A 14010-nucleotide genomic window follows, 5' to 3' on the forward strand; every position below is an offset into this window, starting at 1 on the left:
TTATAAAACCCCTTCTTCCAAGAAACTTCCTATTTAATATTTGTCCAATTTCAACCACAAGTAATGTCTTGTGATTGTTATATTATTATTTTTTAGGTATACTAGTCCGTACAAGTAAAGGACATGGGATATTTCCTCTCAATTCTTGATTGAAGTACTATATATAGTACCACATCTTCTTTGAAGTTTTTCTCTAAAGCATCATTAATGCGCGTCAGAAATTTACTGGCTTGATTAATTCAGAAAGCCTTCGATATAACTTCATTGTTCGATCATGTCTCCAATCAACTCAATTAATTTGTCAAGAATCTTCTCAAAGCTTGACAAGAATGGTGATGGCCTTGTGTGTCTTGATGAGTTAAAGGGATTTCTTGATACAATAGGAATTATTGCAAGCCAAGAGGAGCTAGAGTTGCTACTTGGTAAAACAGGCCTAGACTCTATTGATTTTTTCTTCTTCTATGATGCTATCACAAAAGCAAATATTAATAAAGGTAGCAATTATAAGCACGAGGATCGAGAAAATGTTTTCTTGGAAAATGACCTTCGTAAAGTGTTCAGAGTATTCGATTTAAACGAGGACGGATTCATATGTTGTGAGGAGCTGCAAAGAGCATTGTCAAGATTAGGATTGTGGGATGAACAATGTGGGAAAGATTGTAAGAGTATGATTAATGTTTATGACAAAAATTTAGATGGAAAACTTGATTATGAGGAGTTTAAGGACATGATGTTTGATAATTAATTAGAATTAGAGGTATGTAATATAATATACTATAATATAATCCCGCTTACAATCTACCAAGAAAAAAAAATGTTTTAGTTGTATGCATTTGGATTAATGATGTTAGATGGTTTGCTGGGGATTTAATTTTATAGTTTTGTTGAACTTTATATTACTATTATTATTAATGAACTTTTATTTAATATACTCTAGAAATATTAAGCTGATGACTTTTCTCTTGTACTTTTTTGTTCATAATTTCGTATAAATAACTTTCAACATTTGAATTTAGATGTTTATATTTGCAAGAATTTACTAATATTTCAATCAGATCTTTTTCTTGCAATATCAGCAACCTTAATTGACAGCTAAGGAAATCAATTAATTAAATAATTATAATACAATAGTATGAGTGCGTATTATTTTATGTGGAGATTAGTTGTGTTGTAATCATGTATTTTCCACCTTACATAAAACAATATTGATGCCGTATCAATTTTTCACGTAAATGACTTACTTCCTAACTAGCTACCAAATGTGGTATTACTTATACAAGATTTAATACCGATATAAGTGTAAATGATTTTTACACAATCAAGTCAATAAGAGTAAATAGCAACTGAAATTAAATCTGAGGCTCTTGCAATCTTTTAGAGCTAAGTAACAAAAGATTACTTGTAAGGTTAGAAATAAATACAAATTAAATTCAAAGTAACCAAATTGCTCAATTATTTACAGTTTTAAAAAAAAAGATTTCTCTCCAGAGACATTGAGGCTTTTTCAATTTTGTATTAAACCATCTATCTTCTTTAGAAATAAGTATTGTATCAAAACATATAACTAATGCAGGATGCTTTGTGCACTGAGCTGCTCTTTTTTATTATAGACGCTTTTCGCCTATCAAAAGCTTCCAATTGGAATGAGGTCCCTCGCTGCTATCATATTTAAATGACACCCATCCTAAGGCTTGTGCAATTTCTACGAGCTCTTCGATAACAGGTGTGGTGTCGCGAATATAAACTCGTCCCCCGGGTCTAAGAATTCTGTCTATTTCAAGCATGATAGTTGTCACATTGCATCTGCATGAATGAGATGTGAGGATATATAATCAATCACCTTCACATAAAATGAATTGCTTTGATGAATCACATTGATCGAAAAGTTAAGGCAAGGTGAAAAAGTATTATACCTGTTTTTTTCGACTGAGAAAAGAGCAGCTGCGTGGACTAAATCATACGTTCTTGGATAAGTATCAAATGGCTCACACCTGGAGATCAAAACAATAGGATTTAAACAGGTCAAGCTTTTCGTGTTCACGTTCTAATTTGTTGGTAAGAAGTGGTTTTCAAACCACTGACATTGATTTTGGTGTAAGCCAACCCCGTTATTCGTTTGATACATGATCATCTAGAGTGCATGTAACACCCCAGAAATTTTTTTCGAACTAAGACCTGAACCGTTCTTCGTTGTGAGTAGGATTTTACTGAGGAATTAAAATTTCTTAAGTGTTACGTTCACTAGATGTAGCAACTTGAGTTCGAAAGAGAACTAAATTGGAAATAGCAAAATCTGAAATTTTGCAAGTTATGCTTAAGTATGAGTTTTGGGTCGACTTCAAACGACCATAACTCATAGCTCAGAATGAGTTAGGTGTGATACCATATACCGTAGGAACGACCTTTGAATTATTTTTCCAACGCCGCTGAGTTTGCTAAGTTTCGAGGTCGGACGAGTAAGATATGACCTTTTGAAGTTAGGCTGCCAGTTAAGGAAAGTCAAAACCGGATTTTAGAGGGGCATTTTGGTCTTTTCCTTACCCAATCAGATTTAATTCGTTTTTAGTAATATTTTAGGAGTCTAATCTGATTAGGTTCAGTTTTATAATCCTAGTTTACGCCTAGGGTTTTAGTTGAGAGAAAAGAAGAGAAAAGAGGAGAAAAGAGGAGAGGATCAAGCGTTCGTCGAGATTCTTGCGTCTTGTTGTGGATTTTCGCCAGGGGTTCAATCCCTAAGAGGTATGTAAGCTTCCATAGTGTTGGGTTCTTTCACCCACACACCAATCATGATTTATTTAGCGTAATTTCGTTCTTGAAATTTAAAGATTAGAGTTCTTGAAGTTTCATTAAGTTTTGATGTAAGATTCCGCTTGGATCAACTTTAAACGACCATATCTCTTAGAATATTAAGAGTTATGTGAGCCATAACCTATCCAATTAAAGGTAATTGAATCTACTTTCCAACCCCACCAATTTCACGTCAATCCAATATCTGAGTAAAAAGTTATGACTATTTTAGTAACCTATACAGTGCTGTTACGAATTAGCCGACGGAAAAATATTGAAAATAATCGTTTTTGTCTTTTTACCTCCAAGAAAACCATCAACGAATTTCTTGACAAACAAAAAGCTCAAAACAATCAGATTTTCATCTTCACTCATGAAAATCAAAAATTTTGGCCATAGAGATTTCAAGAAACTAACTCGAGAATCTCAAGAAAGGTTTTCTTGATTGTTTACCTTCAAGCTAGGGTTTCAAGACTTCTAATCAAGTTCTTCTTCAAGATTCTTAAAGATTCTTCAAGAATCTTTTTCTTCTAGATATGTAAGGCTATCATAGTGTTGGACTAGTTCATCCTTACGCCCTACATCTACTTTCAGATCAGTAAAAGAGTAATCTAGGATACTTTCCCTAGATTTGAGTATTCTTGAGATAAGTTGATTTTGAGTTCTTGAATTCATGTTTCTTTTAAAAGTTCTATTCCTAATTATCGAATAGCTATATTGTTATTGAGATCCTTCATATCATGAATCATAACTCTTGAATTCATAATTCAAATTCAAATTCAAATTCAAGAGAGAGTTAAAAGTAGAGTTCAAGGAAGCCTTTGAGTTCAATTCTGAATCCTTTGAGATCCATCATCGATTTGAGTTAAATTTTGAGAAAGTAAGTATGAGAATGAAAAGAGTTGTACATGAGTTCCTTATTGATATTTTGACCCTTGAGTCGAGTCGTTCATGCCCATAAACTCCGCATGCACGTCGTAAGTTGAGCAGTCATTGAGTTGAGTAGTTCATGCTCATAATTTCGTATGAACTCTGAGTTGAGCATTCTTCAAATGAGTAGTATTATTGAAGTTCTTGAGTTCCAAGTATTTGAGTTCTATCTATGGTTATTGAAAACCTTGCATTGAGTAGTTCATGTCCATAATTCGGTATGAACCATATTTTAAGAAGTCTTTTACAAACGTTTTAACTTTGTTTTAAGACTTAAGTTTTGAGTTCAGTAAAGAGTAAAGAGTAAAGAGTAAAGAGTAAAGAGTAAAATTTGAAGTCTTTTTCTTCAAAAGTATATGGGGACTAAGTATTCCCAAAGAGTTTATAAATGTTTTCACATTTAAATAAGAACGGAAACTGAGTTTTCCAAAGAGCTTTCGGGCTAGTTTTCAGAAAAGAGTAATCGCTTTCTAAATGAAGCAAGAGAGGAAACTGGGATTTCCAAAATGGCCTTTGAGTAAGTTTTTGAGCAATTATCTCAAATCAACAGAAAGAAGTATGTTTTTAAAACATAAGAGCTAGTATATTTTTGGGAGTAGTATTGAGCACCGATATGGGAGAGAGTTCAAACAACTCACAGCCTCTATAAACCATGTAGCTACCATGGGTAGAAAATGGTCATACTTTTTAGATGAACCTTTTTTGAAGTAGACTAGTTGATCCGTTAGACAGTTCAGGTCCTATACCTTTGGCTGGGTATAGGATGCGCTGGCAGCGTGAGGAAGATCGTTGTATCATCATAATAACTCTTATGTGATGGTTGTCGATTAGAGAAACTCTCACAACAATATTTTGCATTTTATATACATCAGGTTATTTGTATTTTTACATACATTTCAGAATTATGTTGTATCCTTGCATACACACAGAGTTGACATCATGTTTTTAAACAGTTTGTTTCTTTATATTGCACTTGTTTTAAATTGCTTTATATTGAAATGAGTTCAGTCATATTGAGTTGAGTATCCAGAGTCGAATATCATATCTCTGAGTTGAGTATCTTATCTTTGAATACTTCTGAGTTGAGTAGTTTTGAGTATGCTTGAGTATCCTTGAGTATTCCTTGAGCTGAGAAAAATTGAGAAGAGGTAAGTGTGTTTCATTTTTATCAAGTTTCAAGCTTATGTTTATGTTTTAGAATTCCCCTTACATGCTCGTACATTCCACGTACTGAGCCATTCGGCCTGCATCTTCTCATGATGCATATACATGTATTCAGGATCATCAACAGGAGCTTCATTGATACATTCGAGTTAGCTATGGTGAGCCTCCTTGTTTCCGGAGGATTTCATTTACCTTTCAGTTATATCAATTGTTAGGATGTCGTGGGTCTTGTCCCAACTTCCATCTCTAACAGTTAGAGGCTTTATAGATAGTCAGTATAGTTGAAAAGTCTGTATCATTTATTTTATTAAATGTTTTAAAGACTAAAGTTGCCTTTTTATTATACAAAGTTTTCTTTGGATTTAAAGTTTGTATTTAAGTTTTATGAACTTTTATTTCAGTTTTAAGCTTTTGCATGCTTAAGTTAGTCTTCCGCTTGTAGTCAGCCAGGATGAGGGTTCGCTTGGGGACCAACAATGGTCTTCGAGTGCCAGCCACGTCCAGGGTGTAGATGACAGTGCAATCTAAGATGTTCAAATCCACAGAGACATGTTATCAAATCTACTAATGAATAAAAGAGAGAATTCTATGATCTACTGTAAAAGCCACATCGTGTAGTGCACTAATTTTGGCTGTACATGAATACCATGATCCGTCACCAACTCTGATGATTAGACTCCAGAAAAAACTTGTAAACATTTGATGTAAATACTATCCACAGAAAGAGAAGTGTATTTTACCAGTCATGCATGACTCCAATGAAACCCCGGTCATATAGAACAGGCAGTGTATTAGGACCACTAACGGGAACAACATTCATAACCCAGCAATCGAAGTTGAAATCATGCAACGCAGCTGCAAACCTACCAAAACATCTCAACAATTAGGAGCACTGCACCTTAAAATGTTTTTCAAATAGCAAAAGCTTTAGATGTCAGCAGAGCATATGTAAAATGGAATGAATAGATCCAATTCTTTAAATGAAGCATACCCCCCATATACAGCTCTCATGTCCAGCACGTTTCGTAGGTTTAACGTTTCCCAATGGAAAGCACCAATATATCCTTTTATTACGGCATACCAAAAATTTGACTCTGCTTTATAAATCTCCCTCCTAGATAATTCAGCATCCATTTTTATACTAAACAGCCTGTCCGGTGGAGAGTGAAGGCGTGCAGGCCAAGCAGTTACGTTAGCTCCATAGCCATTCTCAGGTAATTGTGTAATACATTTCGTTAGGTTTACGTTCCTGCCACAAAGAATCAATAAAACAAGCATCAACCACACATAATTACAAATTCAATTACAACCTTGTCACAATATATTCAGTTTTCTTAAGACCCCTATCGTCAGTCATCCCTTGGACCACTAAAACTTTTGTAAGGAAACAATATGTATACACACACGGACATACTCTATTAAGATAAATTCATGCAGATAACAAATAGGACTAGTTGATATGAGTAAATGACTAAACAGGAGCCAAGGAAAATGTTAGGCAAGCATTGATATTGATGAAATTAGGGCATGCTACATTATGAAATTGGCAAAAGAGAGTAGAAAATACCAGACATTATCTGGATCATCACCAGCTGAACATAGAGAAGGTTGAACTGCTGGAGCGTGACTGAGATAGCAACTATTATTCAATGGCTTCCTCCAAATATAAATGTCACCCTCCTTCTTTAATAACTCCCAGCATAGGCGTCGAGTAAGATCCTCCATTTCTGCATAACAGTGAGGAACATAAAGCATAAGCAACATTTCGCCTTAACGCAGTTTATAGAACTCACAGTAATGATAAAACTGTGAAGAAAATAACCAAAATGGACATAGCATTTAATTTACAAGAAGATTTCTAACTCATTAAAATATCTGACTCTCCTTGGGCTACATAAAGAGAAATCTAAATATAGACTCTTTGCATAATTCGCAAACAGAAACAAGTCCAGATGATTCGTGTCTACATTTTTTACTCACATCAGCCTCTATTTGATGGTGCCCTATTGCTAGATAATGATAAAGCAGTTACCTTTAAGTGGTGCAAACAAATTCTCTTCATGTTTGTGAACAGGTTCTGCTGCCCAGATAAAATATCCTCCTGCCCTAAGCATTCTGTTTACCTCTAGAAGCAGAATGCCATCTTCACCGGAAAATCAAAGAGCAATAGATGAGAAGCGAAAGATTACGTTGGCAATATCCACCCCTTAAACAATCTAGATAATGTAGCAAAGGAAGAGAAGAAGCCCCAAAAGATACTTGCATAGAGATGCAAATACAATTTACTTATTAAAGAAGAATGCCTGTAAAACTCACAAGATGTTTTTTTCTATTGTTGATATGTTCCTTTCTATTTCCCATATAATGTTGTTGGCCACATGTCTACCATTTTTTTCTTTTTTACATTTTTCTTTTTACAGGGGAGATGACATTGATTTTAGTTAAAAAGAACAGTTTAAGACATGTCACAATATCAAAACCTAGCTTTGCATCAGATATTTGTACCATAACAAAACATTTCAACTTTGTCTTGGAAGTAACAGAATTCTGAACGATTTCTTGGTCAAAAACTTGATGATGAATAGCAATCTATAGTGAAACAAACGAGATATATACCATCACGGGTCCAATTTATGCTACATCTGGAACAATGTATCATGTCAAATGCCTGGCTAGGGTACAAAAGACGGTGTGTAGTAAATGCTGCGAACATAGCAGGCACTCCACGTTCCAATGCAAATTGAATCTGATTGTTATACACATCTTTTGTTGCAATGGACAATGTGCTGACATTACGGTCCATCAGATATGCCCCAAAACTCGCTATTCCACAACTAATATCCATGACAACTCTTGTTCGTTGGCCAAAAGCAATTTCTGGAACCATCTATGGTTGCATGAAAATAGTAGCATAGTCAAGTAATATTGATGAAACATAAACCAAGTAAGAAGTGGAGATGCAGAGTACCTTAGAAATCTGATCCAAGTATTGATTTACACCCTGGGCAAATTGTGTCCTGTCTCCTGGAAATATGTACTTGTCACCCTTCCTTACTACCCACTTATTGCCTGCTTTTCCTTTGGCAAAGGGTGTACGGGCCACATTGGATAACCATATCTGTTTAAAGCTACAGCTTTAGAAGTAATGCCTTGAATCTTCAAATAAAGAAAACAGCACCACACTCGTTTTTGTTTTCTAATATCAATAATAATGGTTTACTTGTGCCGAGGGTCTATCGGGAACAACCTCTCACCTCCACAAGGTAGGGCAAGTTCTGTGTACACTCTAACCTCACCCGACCCCACATTATGGTATTCATTGGGTATGTTGTTATAATATAATAAGAATGGTGGATAAGACTAAATTTTAATATTGTTCTCTCAGTCACTTCTGAAACATAGAAATGCTGTACTTCTAGACAGACTGTGTTCCGAAATGTGAAGAAAAAGATTGCGCATTAATGAGTGTCATCACAGCTCACACCAGAGAATAAATGATCACATATTGAACAAAAGAGGAACAGTTGTGGCATTTTCCCTCTAACAGGAAATGAAAGAAAAGAAAACAGAAGATAGTGACTGACAATGGCTAGAGAAATACCACAATCTTTGGAAATAACTACGCCAGTTTCTAATTAATTGGATGACTAACATATGTGGTGAGTTATATTATTGATCAGAGAATCCATGATGATAATTATCTAAGACTAGCAAGATAATTACATAGCACATGGTTAGAGGACAGGGGAAAATTAGGTGATGAAAACATGGGGTGTGTGCCTATCAACTAGCAGCTGGCCCATTCTTAATATTAAGTAGTTATTGAGGGCATTCAATCACCATGATAACACAGTAAAGAAAAGTCTAATACCTAACCTACACCACCTCAGAGAGTTTGGTAGGACTTGGAGCAACTTTACCCATAAATTACAACTCCCCCAGACCTGTCTCGTGCAAGTATGTAGCGTGGAAGAAACCATAACCTAGCTAGTCAAGAACCAAAATTCCTAGACAAGTCATTTGCAACTATTCCCCTAATTCTAAACTATAAGATCAACCATATTCCATTCCTGTAAATGAGAATCGACGAAAATAATACTTGTAATTTAGTTGGCCAAATTCACCTTCACAATTAATTAAAGTGGAGAAAAAACAAATAAGAAACCTAAATAACTAAAAGTATGTTAGTAATTCAATTCACCTTCACCGTTAATTAAAGATGGAGCAAAAACCAAACAGGAAACTTAATTCAATTTGCAAAATTCACCATCACCATTAATTAAAGATGGAGACAAACCAAATAATAAGAAACGGGCCTGACTAAACAAAAGTTTCTTCAATTTGGTCGAAAGTCGTAAAGAAGGCACCGGATAAGCAGCTAACATAAACTACTACCGTACAACGCATCTCGCGGGCAGCCTTCAAAGGCTGTCATTCTCTAGACTTAGTAGAGGTTCGAATAGACAAGATTATAAGGACCAGCCTCCAGGGACCTGCCAGACCGCTGATCTCACTTAACCTCTCGATGTCACAAATAACAATAAGAAAGTAGGGTTAAGGATCATTCACGTAACGGGCAGCAGATCCGACAAGCTCAACATTAACTAAAAGTATGTCAGTAATTCAGTTAAGTCAAATTTACCTTCACCATTAATTAAAGATTGAGCAAAATCCAAACAGGAAAATAATTAACTAGAAGTATACTAACAATAATAATGAATAAAACATAAATCCAATACCTCATCCCTGCTCTTTGGCCATGTTATCCTTAGTTTGTAACCTTTAGGCCATGGCACCATACAATCCAATCCTTTCCCTTTTGGAGGGCAATGCCTTTCCAAACTTCCCTCCATATTATCCAAACAAGGAATATAATCCCTCATACTCTCATCACAAACTTTAAATTTCCCAATTTTACCCCTCAAAACTCCTCCTCCATTCTCATCATTCCCATTCTTCTCATCCACCACACTGTCTATCACCTCCTCATCAAACTCCCCCACCACAAACTCATTCGTCATTGCCCCATTCTCATCAACAATACCCGTCCTCTCCATCCCCGGCTGTCGGAGCTCTGGAACAGCTGCCGCCGCCGACGGCGGCGGAGATGGATTGTCACCGGCAGTGGGTGCGGAAGTGAAAGACATAGGAAATTTTAGAGAAGGGGTTGTGGGGTTAGAGACAGTAGTGATATCTGATGAAAAACTTCTGAGAATGATGAGAAGGGAAAGACATAGAAAAGAAAAACCGATGATTTTGACGAAAGCTGGAGTCTTTGTAAGTGAAACAATATTATTTTCTGAACCTGAGAAACTAGTACTCATCCCTTTCATTGTTCCTCCCTCCACCACCAAAATAAACGAAAATTCAAGAACTGAAGTTGGAATTCACAAAAGGGTTTGTGGGGTTGAGTTATTTCTGAAGAAATTCTTTGCTGGTTTTACATGGCATTGAAACAATGGACTTTTGGGGGAGGCGTAAACGTGACGGTAGAAAAATGGCAACATATAAAGTATATATTATTTCACTTATTTCAAGGAATTGTGAAGTTTCGATAATGCCAGAAAATCAAGAGATCATCTGAACTGAACTAGGAGTGTGTATATATATTTGTGGGTCCCATCTTTTTCCTATTTTGGCAAGTGGGTCAGGTTTGGTCCACAAACCACTTGTCCGACCCGTACGCTTCGGGGAAAAAGGGAAATTGGTATTACTATGGGTGTGTTTAGTACGAAGGAAAATGCTTTCCTAGAAAATAAGTAGACTTTGGACTTCTTTTCTCATATTTGGTTGATGAGTAGAAAATATTTTTCGTACAAGGATTTTGTGTGTTTGATTTATGAATGAAAAATATTTTTGAGAAAATATATTTTGTTTATACTAGAGAATAAAAAATAATTATTAACAAGAATAAGAATTCAAAATTATGAAATAAAAACTTTAGCTCTAGTAGACTCGGGATGTACAAAAAGTATAATAAATAGAAATATCCTGCCTTCAAAAATAATAAAGGAATTTTCCGAACCACAAAGCGCCATGCAAATGGACGGATCTTCAAATATATATAAACATTATGTTAGTAATGCTCAAATAAGTTTTTTAAACACATGTGCAGACTTCTATAAACCCACTTATAAATTAGAAAAAATATGGGTTAGAGATTTAAATATTAGGATAGACTTTGTTTTAGGCTTAGATTTCTTATTACATAATAACAGAAGTTGTCTCCTTACTAGAGACGGAGTAATATTTTCTAAAAATATGACTCAAACCTCCATAACAACAGAACCTGTTCCTACAAAATTGAGGTATGTTAAAAATACTGATAATACAAATACACTAAAATGCAATAAAGGGAAAGAATGCAACTGTACTAAAATACATGTCATCAAAGAAGAGGAAGACATTAAAGAAATTGAATTATTAGAATTAAGTTTATCTGATATACAAATAGAGAAAAGTTATGACTTAATAGAGATAAATACTGAACTTTATAATTTTAAGAAAGGATTACAACATATAGGAGTCATAAAAAACCAGAAAGACCTAGATGAAGTAATTTCCATCTTAGATAAACTAGAAATAATTGGAGAAAGACCNTTTTAAAAACAAACTTAAATTTGGAGGGGGGGTAGGGGATGGCGGGGGCAAGGGGGTAGGGGTTAGGGGATGAGGGTGGGGTAAAAAAATTAAAAATTGAAGGAATTTTTTTTTTTGTAAAAAAAGCTTTAAATTTATATATTTTTTTTTAAAAAAATTGTAATTTGAAGTTGGAGGAGAGTTTTGGAAAATGTTTTCCTTTATTTTTGAAGGGAAATCATTTTCCTTAAATTTGAGGAAAATAAGTTGATTTGGAAAATATTTTCCAAAACATTTAACTCAACTAAACATGAGAAAATTGGAAAATATTTTCTTTCATACCAAACACATCCTATAACTATACAAAGCCGGATATTAGCAAAAAATAAACGTAACAAATGTAATTAAGACATTAAATTACAATGTATATATATAAAATGTAGTCGACATATAGTTGTGTAATGTATATCTATGAAAATAGGTATGTGGTATATATGCATATTTGATGTATAGTAAAGAACTCATAGACAAATACTTATAGTTGATACGTTTTTTTATTTAAACATTTTAATTAAGATTTATATTATTTAAACACCTAAAATGAGGCTGAATTATATCATTTTGACATGTTTTGCTGATTTGGTAATTTGTGTAATTTTCGCCTCAAATAAGCACATGAAAAAATTAAGTGAAAAGTCGAATCATCTTTAAGTAGTTGTTGATGAATTCTGCCTATACAATGTAATATACATGTGGGCAGGACCTTTTTCAAATCTAAATGTTGATTCCAAATCAATCCAAATTACCTTATTTTTTCTTAATTTTTCTACATAACTTTGTGCAAGAGTTTCTAACCAATCTAAATTACTCTATCATTCATTTTTGGACTTCTTGGCACTTTTTGAATACATTTTCAATATTGTAGTTTATGAGAACTTCTTCTTTGACTAAAGAACTACTACTACACATACATTTTTTATTGCGGGAGATAATGGTTCGTATAATTCGACATACTCATTATTCTATAATTAGATGAAATCTCCTTAAATCGTGGATTAATTTGACATAAGGTAGTTTACTAATGGACAAAATATGTTATGGGTATATGAAGTTACCTTAGCCAAATATGCTAAAATAGGATTTTGATATTGCTCTTTAAAGAGCCTCGTAAATATTTTAACATTTTGCATGTTTTGATTGTTTACCTTCTTCATGACTTCATACGTAATTTATGATCTACGGAGGTGAGTGACACACTTTTTTTAGTGGTTAAATTGGATTTTGATGAATTTTCAATTTGAAGTTGGAATGGTTGACACCAAAGCTACATCTGAGGAAGATGAGTTTGGGATGCAATTTTGATAGTTTTATTAGCTCCACAAGATGATTTTTGCAAAGTAAATTATCTATATCCGGAATTTAATCCATGATATTAGAATCTCCAATCCAATTGAAAGGATCGATTCTCATATACTTATGCAAAAAGAAAGTTAACTTCACCTGTAAAAAAAATACATCATAAATTTGTATCCTATGACAAAATAATATGAAGAAATTAAACAATATTATGCACAAATAACCTCGTGTTTGACTTTATTTTTTTAAAACAAAGTATTTTTAGAAGCTAACGAATTTGAATCTTATCAATAAGTGAAAATTATTTTTCTTTTTTGCTAATTGTTAATTCAAGATATGACTATTTCGAGACTATTTCCTATGAATTGTGATGAAACAAGGGATCAGTCTTCATATCAAAAGAATTCGGCATGATGCTCTATGACCCAATTGGATTGAATTTTTATACTAATAATAATAATAATAATTTATTATAGCTATAAGTTTATTTTGTAGTGATATTTTTAAATAATTACAAAATATAGTTATTGTCACGACCCAAAAATGGCTGTGATGGCACTCGTCTTATCCCACCAAGACAAGTCAACTTTAATATAATGCGGAAATTCATAAATAAAAGTCTAATACTTTAATATAATGCGAAAATTCATAATCGACTTAAATATACCCCCAAAATCTTATTGTCACGTGTACAAGCCTCTAACATATTACTCTAGAATTGAAAAAAAACATAAGTCTCAAATGATGTTGTCTCTAAAATAGAACAAGATCATAAATAGGAGTAAGAAGGTCTGCTGAGATGACAAACAACTACCTCACAAACCTCCACAAGAAGCATCAGACAAGAAGAAAAGAGAAAGTATCACGAAGGTCTGGGCTAGTAACATACAAAAATGTAGAAGCAAGGGGTGAGTACCAAAACCACACGGTATTCAGCAAGTAAACTTCTAAACACAAGCTAAGGGAATAGAATACTGATGTTTGCATAATCAAGACACAACTTCCGATACAAGTGTCTACGATCGTACAATAGTTTAGTGACCCACCAAGGGTTGGGATAGTCCCCAAGAGAGTGGTTTTAAGAATTAATAGAAAAATAAAATTTAGTTATAACTAGTCGTAGCTAAAGACATTAACGATTAAAAACACTGTAAATTAAAGGGGGACACAAGAGTGTCAATTAACAATGGGGTG

The 14010-nt window shown here is 34.0% G+C and overlaps 2 protein-coding genes across 2 annotated transcripts; one reads left to right on the forward strand and one right to left on the reverse strand.

Annotated features, from left to right (window-relative positions):
* LOC125849916 (probable calcium-binding protein CML44) lies at positions 1-828 on the forward strand. Its single transcript, XM_049529874.1, has one exon. The coding sequence runs from the start codon at positions 275-277 to the stop codon at positions 743-745; it is 471 nt and encodes a 156-aa protein (XP_049385831.1). The 5' UTR covers positions 1-274; the 3' UTR covers positions 746-828.
* Positions 829-1302: 474 nt separating this feature from the next.
* Positions 1303-10415, reverse strand: LOC125849908 (probable methyltransferase PMT10). The gene is made up of 9 exons (XM_049529865.1): positions 9621-10415; positions 7850-7999; positions 7498-7768; positions 6914-7024; positions 6449-6608; positions 5873-6130; positions 5622-5744; positions 1914-1991; positions 1303-1803 (listed from the first exon to the last, which is right to left on the reverse strand). Exons 1-9 carry the CDS (start codon positions 10212-10214, stop codon positions 1605-1607), a joined length of 1944 nt encoding a protein of 647 aa, XP_049385822.1. The 5' UTR covers positions 10215-10415; the 3' UTR covers positions 1303-1604.
* Between the last annotated feature and the right edge of the window lie 3595 nt (positions 10416-14010).

This window comes from Solanum stenotomum, unplaced genomic scaffold (genome assembly GCF_019186545.1).
Source record: "Solanum stenotomum isolate F172 unplaced genomic scaffold, ASM1918654v1 scaffold11373, whole genome shotgun sequence".
In the NCBI taxonomy this organism is placed as follows: Eukaryota; Viridiplantae; Streptophyta; class Magnoliopsida; order Solanales; family Solanaceae; genus Solanum; species Solanum stenotomum.

What these genes read in the sequence shown, in the direction of transcription:
- LOC125849916 (XM_049529874.1), top strand. Translation starts at nt 275, where the DNA reads ATGTCTCCAATCAACTCAATTAATTTGTCAAGAATCTTCTCAAAGCTT.
- LOC125849908 (XM_049529865.1), bottom strand. Translation starts at nt 10,214, where the DNA reads ATGAAAGGGATGAGTACTAGTTTCTCAGGTTCAGAAAATAATATTGTT. An exon ending in TTTGTTTGCACCACTTAAAG is followed by an intron (nt 6,609 to 6,913) that starts GTAACTGCTTTA and finishes ACTGTTATGCAG; the next exon opens with AAATGGAGGATCTTACTCGA. An exon ending in ATGAGAGCTGTATATGGGGG is followed by an intron (nt 5,745 to 5,872) that starts GTATGCTTCATT and finishes ATGTTTTGGTAG; the next exon opens with GTTTGCAGCTGCGTTGCATG.